Source organism: Scatophagus argus, chromosome 12 (genome assembly GCF_020382885.2).
Source record: "Scatophagus argus isolate fScaArg1 chromosome 12, fScaArg1.pri, whole genome shotgun sequence".
Classification (NCBI taxonomy): Eukaryota; Metazoa; Chordata; class Actinopteri; family Scatophagidae; genus Scatophagus; species Scatophagus argus.
In genome coordinates this window covers 14,587,941-14,603,168 of record NC_058504.1, presented here as the reverse complement: position 1 = coordinate 14,603,168, position 15,228 = coordinate 14,587,941, and the positions used below count along the sequence as shown (strand labels likewise).

Sequence of the window (15,228 nt, the reverse complement as noted above, 5' to 3'; positions counted from 1 at the left end):
TAAAAGCAGTCGTTATATAAAAGTTGAAGAAATTATTTATGTATGTAAAGAAAGTTGATTGCATTTTTCCAGACTATTCACTTATGGTTTTACTATTTTTACCCTTTTGCGTCGTTTTCCGGTTTACTCTTTCTTAGTCTCTATTTTATTTAACGTATAAACCAAGTCAAGTAATGTTTATTGTGGCACTGCATTTTTTTTTTATTATTATTATTTTTTAGTTTAAGTGATTTTAGTGTATTGATTTGATATAATGTGTCACCATAATAAGACAAGAGACGCAGTAGGCCGCAGTTTTCAGTCTTGTACCGCCTCTCCCCAACTGCGATTGGCTCTCCAACTTGAAAAGGGCGGACCTTAATGGTGAATGGCTTGAAATATATCCAATCGAAGCGTAGAATTACGAGCGTCATTAGTCGATGGCCAATGAAAGCTCCCCATGTTAGGGCATGGGCTTGGTTTTATGCCTGCATTAAAACCCAAACTGTCCTTTTCCCCATCGCCTTACACCAAGGGTAGGGGGGTGTGCATAGGCAGAAATTAACCTATGCTTAAAACTTTCTTTAGTGAAAGTTCATACTTACACTCTTTGAGTTTTAAACGTTTTTTTTTTCACTCGCTTATTTCAAGAGCGGGGAGACTTCTTTCCATTTCTGTTTTTTTCACATTATCAAAGGCAACGGAACATAAGCCAAGGTAAGTTAACGTCAACCAACCTTACACAGCATGTTAACTAACCGTATGTTTAACTTAAAGTAGTATTTACGGATTATAAATCTCAAAACATGTCCGTGGCTTTAAAGAAACTAAGAACACGAACGCTGTGAGCTTTGGAAATAGATGTTATGTTAGCGTTAGCGGTTGTAGCAAACGTTTACGAGGTTAACGTTAACCCAGTTTGTTATTTCCACTTTATCTTCAGAAAGCATATCAAAATTACTTGTCTGATGCCCGTTCTTTTGCATCCGAAAGATTTAGTCAACATTTTGCGGTGTAAACCGAGTTTTATCACTTGGGTTTGTTGTTGTCATGAGGCTCTGCGTTAGCTCTGGTTGGTGTGTATGGCAGGGACATGTCCTGACATGACGCAGGTCCTGCCCTGACAAAGAAAGGGCCTGTTCAACTGATTTAAAGCCTAATTTTGTTGTATGTTTCCAAGCAGTTTGAGTCGTATATTTTAGGAAACATGAATATATATGTATGTATATTTTAGAAATCTGAGTGATATAATATTGTTAAGTTAAGACATGTCCCTGTTATGTACTCCCGTCTAGTCCAGTTGAGTCCAGTTTAATGACAGCTGTTTAGGGGACGGGTTGTTACTTGATAACTTACTGCCATGTCTCTGAGACTCCTGAGCATTGCTCTTAATCCAGATCCGTTCAGTTTAGTAATCTCAATTAATGTTATATTCGGAATTGAATTGTCATATTGGAGTAAAATGAACTAACTGGAGAATTTGATATTAACTCTAAGCATATAATTGCTATTAGATCGGTACTGTATCCTAGGTCCATAAGATGTAGTGGCATATTAACATCTGTTAGATGTCATTCAGTGCAATTTTTGTATGATTATATTATTTATGTTTTCATGATTATGTTTTTGCCTTGGTCCTAAATGGTGTCAATTACGTCAGAGAGTTATATATCAGGCTAAAATGTAGTGGCTGGGATTTGATTATCTTGAAATTGTGTGAATGTGTCCTTTTGTGGTCTTAGTTCACATAGGCAAATATTTAGTTTATCTCAGTCATAGCAGAATTAAACTGTTGGTGTCTCAACATGCTGGGTCATCATGTCCACATACATATGGCCATTCACAGTGTCTCATTTTAGCATCTATATAAGACATATAAGGTGATTAACCAAATAATATTTTCAGCTCTGGTATATGTAGATATAGCCATTCCTGTGGTTATAAAGTATTACATAACTATTTTATAGAAAAACAGTCTGATCATATTATCAGTATAAAGACTTGAGGTCAAAATATTGTTTTAGTTTGATTTACCATTATTCAGTTCTATTTCCATATTTACACAGATGATTGACACAGTGACGGGACTTGGAGCACAGCCATTTGCAGATCAGCTGAAGGCCCTGACGGATCTGGAGGGCCGATACCAACCCAAGTTAAGTGGCTTGAGGCTTATTGAAGGCTCTCAGGACAATGGCCTCAGGATGACCGCCAGATTGAGGGAGCTGGAGGTGAAGGACCTGCTCTCTCTTACCAGGTTCTTTGGTTTCAACTCGGACACCTTCTCTCTGGCCATCAGCCTGCTAGATCGATTCCTCTCTGTAATGAAGGTATGTAAATGTATGGATGCCTTGAAAATACATCTTCTTGACTGTCTAGAAATAAAAATGTAAAGTTTTATAATTTAATTTTTCCGTCCTGTCCTCCACAGATTCAGCCAAAGCACCTGTCCTGTGTGGGCCTGTGTTGCTTCTACATTGCCGTGAAGTCCTCAGAAGAGGAGAAGAACGTGCCTCTGGCCAACGACCTGATCCGCATCAGTCAGAATCGCTTTACAGTGTCTGACATGATAAGGATGGAGAAGATCATCATGGAGAAGCTCTATTGGAAGGTGAAGGCCCCCACAGCCCTTCGCTTTCTCCGGCTCTTTCACAGTCACATTCAGGAGCAGCTCGACACTGAGAGGTAAGGACAGACGGTCACATTGACCTGCAGGGCTGAACCATGACTCAACAAGATTATATTTACTCTGCTAAAATATGTCTTTTCATATATGACTTTATCGGGGAATATTAGCCAGAAATATTTTCAAGGCCAACAGGCACAGCCCAGTTTGAAATGATGTAGGTTTTTAGACATGTGACATCTGAGAAAACTCTTTAAAATCCTCTGTTTAATCCTTTGTTGTACTTGAATTAAAATCTGAAAATAAAGTGATTTTTTTTTTTTTTTGTCACTAATTGACTGAAGTAGATTGATGTCTAATCTAAATAGCTCTGCCTTACATCCATCTTGAGTTACAGTCTTGACACTGAAAGCACTTTTTTCTTTTTACAGCAAGAAGATATTGAGTCTTGAGAGACTCGAAGCTCAGCTGAAAGCCTGTCACTGTTCATTTGTCTTCTCCAAAATCAAGGTAGGCCAAAATAACTGGTCTGCTAATATTTTCAAAGATGACCTATTTTCGGATGGCATTATATTGTATTAGACTAATTCATAAGATCAAAGGTATCCAGCCGTTCCACTTTGGTAATTATTTGATTGAAAATCAATCAGCTTTAATTTTGCACCATAATAATGGGTAGTGGTAGTCCAGGTATAATGAAGGCCATCTATGTTGAGCCTATTCTTTTTTAAAATGCTTTCTCTGCCATTTCTTTAAAGCATATGTACTGTTGGCAGTCTTTTTGTGATTAAGAATCAATACTGTTTCTTTGCAGCCATCTCTGCTTGCCATGGCTCTCCTGTGTTACGAGGCACAGGAACAACATGACCCTGAGCACAGTGACAACATAGTAGAGGCCCTGAAAAGTCTGCAGCTGCAGCTGAATGTAAGTACAACAATCTTTAATATGTGTTCCGAACTAATCAACCCCTCAGTAATTTTTTTTTTCTTTTAAGTATTTCAGGTGTTGCTTTGTTTGGTTAGAGCCCAAAGGTTTCTTAATGTAATGTGGAAAGTGGTTAACATTAAGATATGATACAGATGCTCTGTTTTGTTGCCACATCTAACATTGCATGTTGTTTCTATGCAGATCAGAGATGGGGACCTGGTTTGTGTGCGGGAGGTGGTTGGAAAATGCCTGGTTGAGTATGCCTCCACCAAGTGCTCCAGGCCTAACAGCCAGAGGCTGCGCTGGACTATTTCGGGAAGAACTGCACGTCAGCTGAAGCACAGCTACTACAAGATAGCTCATCTTCCCACCATACCCGAGTCAGCCTGTTAAACCTAGAGGTACAAACGGGTGACCTTATATGCAGAGAAAACTGACAACTGCCCCTGGATCTTTGCTCTGATTGGATGTAAATTGTGGGTAACTTTCTTGCAGTATGGTCACCCGTGTACAACTCTTGATTATTTTCCTTACAGATCTTCATCTGTGATGATGGGTTTCTTTAAGGAAAAACTCAAAATCTCATGCTTTTCCTCAAATTTTTTTGTCATGCGTTGATCAAGCACACTGCATTTCATCTGCCCCAATGACAAGGAGTAATGCTTTGTGAGAGGTTTATCTGCTACCATCCTGCTAAGTTTTACTTTCCTGGTTGAGTTGCTTGCACAAGTGTACAGTATGTACTTGTTCAAATCCGTACCGAGGTGTTTGGTATTTCCTGGAACGGGTTGCTGGTTTTAAGCAAATAAGTATAGAACCACCTAGGTCCTCAGTCCACCATGTGGAAGAGGAGGGAGAAGGATTTTGTGAACAGCAAAAATGGAACCAAGAAATCGGACCCAAAGTCCTTAACTCCCACCCTAGGTTGCTAAACTGTCTTGAATGCACACTCCTACCCAAGGTGATGATTTCTTTTTCTTTTTGTATTTTGAAATGGCGAGGGAGCTCTGGAGTTCTTGGTGAGCCCAGGCTAGTGACCATCCTGTCAGGTATGGCTAATCATACTGTTCGGGCTGATGTCATCAACGGCTACAGATGAGTTGTTTTCACAGATTCTTGATGTGTTAAAAAAAACAATTTGTCATTGCAGTGGAAATGTGGATTGAAATATGTATTGCATTTTCTTTGCCAGTTTCCCTGTCTAGTTTAAATATCTGTTAGCGACGAAAAATTCAAAATGTCTGATTGAACGCGCCATCTGGTTAACCTACACACTTGTACCTTTCAATAAAATTTTATTGAAAAGCTATTTCTGTGCACACTCTTCTTCTTATTAAAAAACAACAACATATCAAAGTCCTCTTACAACCAGACAGATAAGTTTGCATTGGCTGTTTTTTTCAGCAACTTGGCCAAATCGGGCTGAAACAATAGCAGTCCTTCACAACCAAAACAAGCCAGACCAAAGGGCTGCTACGAAAAGCATCTCTGTCAAACAATCAAGTCATTCAGTATTTGAGTTCTTCTGAAGGCCTCTAAAAAAAGACAGTGTCCCTCTGCTCGTCATGGATGTCCTTAGTAATGTTCAATGAACGGGCATCTCCAGCTCATAGCAGGTTTTTGGCATCGTGGCAAGCAGTCACTTCTGTAAACTGGAAAAGTCTGGCCCACCACCAGCAAAATTTCCAGAGATCTCTGCCCCGCTGAAGTCAAATCCAGGATTCTAGAAAAAAGCAAGTCCAGTTAATTCATATTTGAGAAGCCTGTTGCCACTCACACATACAGTTTTCAGTCATTTTACAATTCACCATTAATAAAGCCATTATAATTTACAACTCTGAAAAAGCAGTCACGTGTAGAGGGAGACGAGCACGTATCTGATAACCAGTAATAACATTCTGGCTACATTCACTATGACACTTAATCAAACTAACCTCGCGCTGGAACCTCTCCAGTGTGAGCTTTCTCTGCATCTGGTCCTGGACCCAGGCATTCGCACAGTACTCCCCCTCCAGCAGGGAGGACCAGCAGTTCCCTGCCTCTCTGTTAGTCTTCATCAGAATGATACGAATGAGACACTTGTCCTCTAAGCAGAGAAAGAGGTCAACAGGAGTGAGATATGGGTGGTTTTGTACACTGAAATCTAAGTTACTTAGATGTGTGCAACCTACCTAGAGTCCATGTAGCCTCATCAGACATGGTTGTGTCAAACAACTTTCCCTGACAGAATGTAAAAAAGAGAGAGATTGATTGTGAGTCTAATATATGTCCACATAGCAAGTCATGATGAGTCATGATGATTTTATGATTTCAAGTCACAATACATAGAAGTACAACTGTGAGTTGTGTTGAACTCAAGTCTTACTGAGGAGACTGAGTAGGCCTAGATGAAGACAGGTGGGTGAAATCCTGTTTTTAGCCGATTTTGGCAGCAGAAAAGACAATGAAGTGTGTGGAACCTTTAGTTTTGCATACTTACAGTGGTTATTTTCAAGGTGGTATTGGTACTTTTGGGTGGCACGGTGGTGCAGTGGTTAGCACTGTCGCCTCACAAGAGGGTTGTTGTGGTATTTTTACTGACATAAGGAGGATCTAAATACTTACTCCGCCACTGTCAAGAACACTTGGACTATGATTATCATGTGAATATTTGTGTGCAATCAAAATGTATAATTAAACTCACATACAACAATGTATAATATTAACAAATGACCAAGTTGTTTTTAGGCAGAAAAGACTGAGAGAAACAATAACAGTGTCTGAGAAGAGGCTGTTCGAGGGTAATGTGTGCCTTTTCGTAATGTCTCTGATAAGACGGTTTGGGGGAAATAATGGAACACGACTGAAACTAATGAATAGACTGATTGCATTGCGGAGATAAGAAAATGGCGTGATGTGACACAGGTGGAGTGGCTGGAGCAGTTGCGTATGTTGAGAGAAAGAAAGGAAACAGTCTGTAAGGTAATATAAGTATTAATTTCTTTTATTTTTTTAAAAAAAATAGCTGCTGTCCGGATGCCATCTTGGTTTTGTTGTTCTTTGCGCCAGTAATAAAACAAAATCTACAATGAACTCTGGGAATAGTTCTCATCTTTTGTATTGTACAGAAGATCATATGTGGAAGAAGATCTGGGCTGTCTGGTCCAAACAAAGGGTTTTTTGTTTAATCTTCCATGGTCACTATTTTATTGATTCCGTCTATGTTTCTCCTGCTCGGAGTTATCATAAAACTGCTCCTACTTTCAGTATACTCTGTAGTATATTGCTGTATATTGATCTGTATAAATGACAAATGCGTTTTTCTCTACCAGATTTACTTTGTTGGTATTTTTGGCACAGAGTAACAAACGTACAGTGGCTAGATTCAATGAATAGTCGACCAAAGAGCAGACAAAACCGTTTCAGAAAATTTCAACAGAGTGTCATCAGACTAGATCCCACGTCCTCTTTGTTTATGCTCACTTTCTCTCTTAAATAAAGTAATGTTGATCCAACAAGAGAAAAATCCCCAAAATCACTTCAGGAGCTCACCTTGAATATTTCCTCCCCTCTGACATGCAGCTCTATGTCTCTGGAGCCCAAACGGCACTTGACCTCTTTGGCTGACGTCCCGTGAGGCACATTGACCTCGATGAAGACCTCCTCCATAGTCTGGTACCAGGAGCCCCACGGTGTCTTGCAGGGGACGACGCCGCTCTTCTCCTCGAAATGCACTGACATGCTGCGGCTTTTGACAGGTCTGCTAACGTCAGCTAACTAACGCACACTGTATCTGACAAACAGAGACGTTATGCTAACAGCGGTCAGCCTTCACCACTCTTATCAGCTGCTTTCCAGGACCGTTGTTATGAACATATTAAGTTATACTAGTTTCAGTATTTCTTAATTAGGGCAGCGCTCTCCCTCAACACGTCCACCAACCCCTCGCTTAGTCTCGAAACTTCTTCTTCTCTCAATGGATTTCAGTTCCGGATGTGAATAACGTTCTGGATGCAGTGCCATCTACCGCCTGGTGAAATAAACTACAACATGAAAAACAAAGTTCCTGTGGTAATTCCGTCAGTGATTTATTGTCATTATCTTAGCCTGAATTCATGAGTTGCGCTGACTTTAGTTTTTTTTATTTTATTTTGGCTTTAAAAGAAACTAATAGAATCCCTTGTTTGTCTAAAAATAAGGTGGATTTACTAATCTGTTAATTAGATTACAGTTCATGCCTTAGTGCCTCCTGCCCCCCCTATATATACGTACCGGCGACACGACACCAGTAAAGTCAGTAAAGTCTGTAGTCCTATTCTCTTTACTTTCCTTGTAAGTATGTGCTGTTCAGAGAGTGGACTGCAAATTTGTTGATAAATGCTGTCCAGGATGGCCTTCTTGATATTAACTTTAGTTACATTTATCTGCTGGATAAGGTAAGTCTTCTTTCACCGCTTGAACATAGGTCAAAGTGTAATGAGCCTGGGAGTTTAACCTTGTGTTTTTCTGCAGTCTTGGTCATGTGAGTGGAAATGATAAAATTAATTCAGACAACATCACTCGTATTTTGGATCAACTTTTGGATGGTTATGACAACAGACTGCGACCTGGATCTGGAGGTAAATCAGACTTTAAATCTTCTTGATTCTTGATTAATTCTTGTTTCTAAAGAGTTTTATGCAGTGTATTTAAGATAAATCTTGTGTTGCCCCCCGTGCATTGTACAGTTGTTAATTACTGTTGCAGGTAGTGTCACAGAGGTGAAAACAGACATCTTTGTCACTAGCTTTGGACCTGTTTCAGACGTTGAGATGGTAAGATACCACTGCTGTAAGGAGATGTAGTGTATGTGAGCTGACTGTGGGAGATAACAGTGCTTCAGTGACCACTGAATGCCTGCCTTACGGGCAGTCTACCATGAGACCATCTAATGAGCTTTAATCTGTTTGACCAACCCTATAACTCTATTGCTGATGGCCTCTAAATCAATATGACAACATGTCAGACACAGGCAATGGCTGAATGGATTGATTAATGATTATCGGAGATGAGTGGCATCCATCATTGCCTTGTCATCTTTGCACACCTTCCACAGCAAGTTGAAAAGCCTGTTTAGTGTTATACATGCTGACGAATGATGATGGGACTTGTATTTGACAAATTTCTAACTTCAAACTTAAAATTTAGGGTAGTATCGGTCATAGAACCCAAAGTCTTACATCCACTAACTTCTTATGTTCATGCATCAGGAGTACACCATGGACATGTTCTTCCGTCAGACGTGGGTTGATGAGAGGCTGAAATTTGAGGGCCCAACTGAAATCCTGCGGCTGAATAACCGCATGGTAGACAAGATCTGGACGCCAGACACATTCTTCCGAAACTCAAAGAAGTCTATTTCTCACAACATGACCACACCAAACAAACTCTTCCGCATCATGCAGGATGGGACTGTCCTCTACACCATGAGGTGATCTTACATTGTATAATTAAGGCAGGGTTGATGAGATCTTTTGTGGACATGGGTTCATAGGAAAAAATAACTCAGGCTTGTGTGTTGCTGTTAGATTGACAATCGGCGCCGAATGTCCAATGAGGCTGATTGACTTCCCCATGGATGGACATGCCTGTCCTCTCAGATTTGGAAGCTGTAAGTATAACAGATGTGTTCGTAAACTTTAAGACTATTGCTGCCCAGATTCACTAATTTGTCAAATTTTCCCTAATTGTCTGTGCCTTTTTAGATGCCTACACAAGCAATGAAATTGTGTATACTTGGAAGAAGGGACCAGTAGCATCTGTTGAGTGTCCCAAGGAGTCCATAAGTCTTTTGCAGTACGATCTGGTGGGACAGACATTGTCCAGTGAGATATTCAAATCAAACACAGGTCAGTTATCACATTACTCTTCTCATAAGGACACCGTTGCAATCACACCTGCACCTAAATGTTTAACTTAAAAAAATACTTCTGAGCTGATAAATCTGACAGTTGAAAGAGGTCATAAGTGTCTCTTCAAACTCTAGTGTCCATTGCTCTAGTGATATTAGAGTTGATCGAAAAGCAAAGCTTTCTTGAGCAGTCATCTACTGTAAGATTCTTAAGTGATCAGACCTAATGCATATGTTGTGCCTTTAAAAAGAACTATGGGATTTAAAGCCCAGTGAATGCACTGACAGAAAGGAGGACAGACGCAGTAGTGTGTTTGTGTGTGTGTGTGTGTGTGTTTTCTCTTCACCAGGAGAAAGAGAGTGCTCCCCTGCTGTGAATCCAGCAGATTCCTGGAATAGTGAGGAAAGGGATGAGGCAGGCACCAAAATGTTGAGATGATACAGAGAGAGAGAGAGAATCTGTGTGTGTGTGTGTGTGTGCTACATGTTTTTGGTCTGTGAATGTCTGCATGCATGTGCTTAGACAGAACAGGGCAGTGTTACACATATCTGACACTGTATACACTCCTCCTCCTCCCCCCACCTCACTTGCTCCTTCCTCTTGACTTTATCCCATTTCCAAATGTCTACTGTGTCTCTCTCTTCCTTCCGTCCTCCTTTCCGTCCTTCCTCTCTTCCTTACCCTTGTCTCTCACATGCTGTGTTACCGTTTGCAGACTACTCCAGTGCCAACAGCAGCCATATATCAATATGATTCTCTCAGCAGCTATGCAGTTTCAAGGGCAGACAAGGGCATCCGTTCTGTCCTACCCTGCTCTGTCCCTCATGGTTGCTCTCTTTACATGTGCTGTTTGTCTTGCAGGTCACTACTCTGTGCAGGTGGTCCATTTCCACCTCCAGAGGAAGCTGGGCTACTACCTCATACAGACTTACATCCCTCTTATAATGGTCGTTGTGCTGTCACAAGTCTCTTTTTGGATCAACAAAGAGTCTGTCCCTGCTCGCACAGTTGCTGGTATGTCCTTCTTCCTACCAATGTTGGGCATTAATATGCATGTATGTAACCATGTTTGATTTTACAATTCATTTTCATGTGTGTTTTATAAATGCTTGTCTTTCTCCAGGCATCACCACTGTGCTGACCATGACCACCTTGAGCATTAGTGCCCGTCAGTCACTTCCCAAAGTAGCCTATGCCACTGCGATGGACTGGTTCATTGCTGTGTGTTTTGCCTTTGTGGCCTCAGCTCTCATTGAGTTTGCAGCCGTAAACTACTTTGCTACCCTGCAGGCCCACCGTCTGAAGAAGCAGAAAGCTAGACAGGACAAGCTTGAGGTGTTGGCTACCAGCAGCGAGGATGGAGACACAGTTTCGGTAAGCAACTGGATTCAAGCTGAACTGTCATAGTTAAAACCTGGTGTTTACTTGTAGAACCAGAAAAACACGTAAAAGAGTTTTGTTGGTTAAGTTTGCACATACAAAATGATTAGAAACACATGAAATATTCACAACAAAATAAACATCAGTTAGAACATCCTCAAGTTACTTGGTATCTGCTGGAGTTTAACAGTTAAAATTGCAACAAATTTCCTTCTTCCATCTCTGCTGTTAATGTTTCATCCCATTTGACTGATAATGCTGGCAACATTAGCAATCGACAACCGTCTTTACATTTTCACTCAAATGTCGCAAACTCTGATTGGCGCACAGAAATATCTGTCATCACATTTTCCCACAAAACCCACCCACTTCATGCCTGGTAGCTTACTGTGGCATAGCTTAGCTAGCTGCTCCCCCGGTTCCAGTCTTAATGCTAAGCCAAGCTAATCAACTGCAGGCTCGAGCAACATATTTAACGTACAGACATAAGAGCACTATCTTATCGTCTTAACTCCACACTTTCTTTTAGCCCTGTGCCAGCAATTGCAAATCCAATTATCAAATTCTTGGCAAGAAAGCAACTAAGCTCATATCCCAAAACTCTTTTAAATGCTAAAGACAAATGTTAGAAATAGGTCTTAACCACAAACATCTTAACTGCCAGCTTTGCTGCCATGAGAACTGATTATTATTGAGCAGGTTTTGTTCCTAAGCTCGGTATGAAAGCGACTGCTCTGCAGCATCAGCTTATGAAGAAGGGATGTGAGTTGCATCACGTGGCATCTCACATACATTTACATAGCTAATAATGATGACTGGAGGTACAGAGTCTCCTCACTGTCGCAGAGTTTGATGCAGTGATTTTGATAACTGACAGGAAGCAGCTGCAGATTCAGATACAGAGACAAAAGAAATCATGTCACGGATAGGAGGTCTTTCTGTGCATTTCCAAGTAGTCACACTGCATCTTGCATTCTTCCCATTCAGGGCACACTGCACATTAAATAGTAATGTGTGCTATTGTAGTGCTCTCATCTCTAGCTATATGCTTTATGCTAATACAGTAAGCCACTGCAGCTCCCTCCTGGGATCTGTCTCATGTGTAAGGCTCATAGTTAGATGCTTTAAAAATAGCCTCAGTGTGAGAACAGAGAAGAACTCGAGCACTCCTCCCCGCATAATCTTCTAACTATCCTATGGGCATCCAACAAACTACCTGCTGCGTTGTATAGGGATTTTAGCATTCTATTGAGAGAAGGCTCCTGTGGGAACAAACATTACTCCCAGGCTTATATACAGGACCCCAGCATGTTAAAATCACCATATATGTACTTGCTGGCTAGAAATTCCGCATTTTTTTAAATTATTATTACATTATCTATCTTTTTTCCCACACTGTGCAGAAAACTCACAATAACTCACACTAACCCCGTCTCACCTTTTTGTGCGATCTCTCCAAATCACCCCCTCCCCACTTCCCACCAGTTGGACAGCAGCCCTCAGGAAGGCCTAAAGAAGAGAAACCACTCGGTGTGCCGCAGTGAGCCAGGAGATGTTCCTCCGATGCCGATTTTCCTCCAGCAGGGCTCAGCTTTTCCTCAAATCCCACAGCTGGCTGGCACCAGCCCGATTGACAAGTATGCCCGTGTCCTCTTCCCCCTGGCCTTCGCCCTCTTCAACCTGGTCTACTGGTACATCTACCTGGTCAAGGACACCATGGAGAGTGCCAGGTACATTTGTCAAATTTCAGTTATCTTGGTATGGTTTCAAGGGTCTGATGATATCCTATATTTTTTTATAACAACAAATCAAAATCCAACAATGTATTGATGGCACGTAGGTGAAGCAAAACCCTGACGATGTAGCTGTTGTAGGGTATTACTAGGACTGTGCATTTGGCCTATTTATAAAGAATTGAAATACGTGAGTTTGGAGTTGAGCACCACAGCAGGGTAAGCTAAGCATGGTTGGTCTAAAACATGGTCTGTTTTGGTCTTTTCGCATGTTTTTTGACAAGAGCAAAAATATAAAATATCATCAACCATCTCCTTCAATTACTCTTCCCACAACCTAATACAACAGGTGAATGAATTGAATGTGTTAACCAGTTATAAAAGGGTGGTTATCTCTTCTCATACTGTTTTATCTGAATAATATTTGGATATCTGAGGTGGGAAAGTTGTCCATAATTTAAAAGAAAAAAAAAGGAAAATTTAAGTCTCTTTTTTTTCTGCAAACCTAAAGATTTAGGGAAGGTCTGAGCCCTACCATGTCGAGCCACTGACAGAAATGTACAAACTAATACTATTTTTAACCATGGATAAGACTTTAGAGTTTCATCTTTAACCTTTTGAGTCAAGGCAGTAGATCCGAAAGGCCTTTCATGTAAAACAGTATAAACAGCAGAGACACTTGGAGGGCATCCAGCATTCTTGTACAAACGAAGTTGAAAAAGATCAAACCATGGATATTTATGTGTATACTCATAAAGCCACAAATCTCAATCTAATTATGATAGTTTTAGAGGAACAATAACTGCTCTCCTCTTTTATATGAGGCTTACCTGAAGGCTGGCAGCCTTTTTAACAACAACTCTGGTTCTCCTAGGGGAGTAGGTCTCACAGGCTATAAAACCAGAGCTTACTTTGTACATTTAGTACATGAAAAAGAACTATTCAGTCTCCTGTTTATAAGTGAGCCACTTATAGAACACAAAGCTCCATGTCCAAGAAAGAAAAGGAGAGATACAGTGCGAGAGAGAGAGAGAGAGAGAGAGAAAGATGTGTGTTATGTAACACTGGAGAGTGCAAATATGCTCATCATGCTTCTCATGTTCCTGTCAGAGAATTTTTATGGTTGTTTTGTTCATAATGTGGAGAGTAAAGAGAGAGTCAAGATGGAGAGCATGAAAACAGCCGCACCACATCTCCTCTTTTAACATATTTTGGCTGCGTCTCTCACTTGGTGCGTTTGAAGAAGGCACTGAGAGGACAGGGAGCACAGCACAGTATACTGCAGACTGAGAATGTGGAAAGAGACAAAAGGTTTCTGTAAGCCCCTCTCACATTTTGCACTCTGCTGTATTCTGCTCTTGCAGGGACGTGGAGCTTGAAAACTAAGAGGACCTGCAAAAGGGCATGTGCAGCCGGAGAGACCTTCAGCACCCAGTGAGCCTCACCTCACACTCCTCTCTCTCTCTCTCTCTCTCTCTCAACAAGCTCTCAGCAGTCACAATGAATCAGAAACTCATTTATTCTCCTGCCACACATCTATTCATTTCACAGGCTGTGACCACTGCCCACCTGTGTTCTGATCAGTAGGTGAAGAGCCGTCCTTCATTGGCCTCAAACAGCAACTTCTCGAGGCCCCATGGAGCAAGACAGACACCAATCAGACACACACATGGACGCACATACACACACACACACAAACCAAGAAACACATCAAAAAGAAGTGGATGATATAATCTATGATGGCTGTAACTGGTGGTGATGCAACAGTGAACCAATGCTTTCAGAAGCCTGCCCTCTACAGAAGCACCGCTCCCACTACAACAAGATCAAAGGCAATTTAGTGGAGGCTCGCATTCCCTCTGCGTGGCTTCAAAAATGTTCAAGCCACGCAGAGAAAATGAATTGTGGGGTTGGGGTTGACCCCCCCCCCCGACACACACACACACACCTCGCCTTTCTGCTCTGGCACTCTGGTGCTCCCCTTGCATTTTCAGATCCACTGCAGACCCTCTGAAAACATCATTGCAGGGAAGAGGAGTACAATGCAATCCGCATGAGTGTTGATGACACGAGAGTTTTCTTTGTTGGTATGGATGGTGTTGATTGTTTGGCGCAGGTATTTGTGTATAAAGCGTCTACCTATGATGGATGGAATGGTGTTCTCTCTTTTTGCCACTTAACACGTCCTGTGACATAAAAATCTGAAAGAATAAACTTGATCTTAAGTTGACATGTTAACCCCTTTAACCCTTCATCCCATTGTTTGACCTTGTCAGAGTATGGACAGACTTATCTGCCGTGTAATAAACGTAAAAATAAAAGGAGCCTAAAATGAACGCCGTTGTTGTTAATTTCACTCCTGGCGTAAATGCTTGTTTCTTCATTATACGCACAACCACTTGTCCCTTTAATATTTTTCTCTGCAATGGAAACTGCTCATCCACCATCATCAGTCTCCACTCTTTGATCTTGGGCTGGCTGCACGCATGCGCCTCTCATTGGCTCCTCTGCGCTGTCTGGAGTAAGTTGGATGTGCGCTCTCCTCACTCGCATCGGGAAACCACCTCAAAAACTGTTGCGATGGGGAGGTTCAGGAAAAACCACTTTGGGATTTTGACTTTTTCCTTACTTGTGACTTCTGTCTGGGCTCAAAGGTAATCTCGTTTGCATCTTTCATCCTCTGTCTTGTATGTCACATACGCTCTGTTAAAG

The 15,228-nt window shown here is 41.3% G+C and overlaps 4 protein-coding genes across 6 annotated transcripts in view; 3 read left to right on the top strand and 1 right to left on the bottom strand.

The window, feature by feature from the left end:
* The first annotated feature begins 476 nt into the window (after positions 1 to 476).
* Positions 477 to 4,842, top strand: ccng1 (cyclin G1). The gene is made up of 6 exons (XM_046405966.1): positions 477 to 696; positions 2,046 to 2,309; positions 2,411 to 2,664; positions 3,037 to 3,115; positions 3,420 to 3,530; positions 3,735 to 4,842. Exons 2-6 carry the CDS (start codon positions 2,046 to 2,048, stop codon positions 3,924 to 3,926), a joined length of 900 nt encoding a protein of 299 aa, XP_046261922.1. The 5' UTR covers positions 477 to 696; the 3' UTR covers positions 3,927 to 4,842.
* Positions 4,658 to 7,253, bottom strand: nudcd2 (NudC domain containing 2). The gene is made up of 4 exons (XM_046405968.1): positions 7,065 to 7,253; positions 5,705 to 5,753; positions 5,468 to 5,619; positions 4,658 to 5,256 (listed from the first exon to the last, which is right to left on the bottom strand). The coding sequence occupies exons 1-4, from the start codon at positions 7,251 to 7,253 to the stop codon at positions 5,173 to 5,175; spliced, it is 474 nt and encodes a 157-aa protein (XP_046261924.1). The 3' UTR covers positions 4,658 to 5,172.
* Positions 7,138 to 14,852, top strand: gabra6a (gamma-aminobutyric acid type A receptor subunit alpha6a). Of its 2 annotated transcripts, none has more exons than XM_046405965.1 (11): positions 7,138 to 7,270; positions 8,025 to 8,131; positions 8,259 to 8,326; positions 8,762 to 8,982; positions 9,080 to 9,162; positions 9,257 to 9,400; positions 10,265 to 10,417; positions 10,527 to 10,777; positions 12,269 to 12,513; positions 13,881 to 13,950; positions 14,068 to 14,852. In XM_046405965.1, exons 3-10 carry the CDS (start codon positions 8,324 to 8,326, stop codon positions 13,900 to 13,902), a joined length of 1,122 nt encoding a protein of 373 aa, XP_046261921.1. In that variant the 5' UTR covers positions 7,138 to 7,270; positions 8,025 to 8,131; positions 8,259 to 8,323; the 3' UTR covers positions 13,903 to 13,950; positions 14,068 to 14,852. The 2 variants fall into 2 exon arrangements, with proteins under 2 accessions (XP_046261921.1, XP_046261920.1); XM_046405964.1 differs by having other exon boundaries at positions 8,240 to 8,326.
* A 54-nt stretch (positions 14,853 to 14,906) lies between these two features.
* gabrb2a (gamma-aminobutyric acid type A receptor subunit beta2a) overlaps positions 14,907 to 15,228 on the top strand; it is a 30,323-nt gene continuing 30,001 nt past the window's right edge. Inside the window, exon 1 of one of the 2 annotated variants that reach the window (XM_046405951.1) lies at positions 14,907 to 15,170. In XM_046405951.1, coding sequence (XP_046261907.1) covers positions 15,097 to 15,170 — 74 coding nt within the window. In that variant the 5' untranslated portion in view covers positions 14,907 to 15,096. The remainder of the gene's footprint in view (positions 15,171 to 15,228) is intronic. The other variant, XM_046405950.1, reaches the window with a different exon arrangement.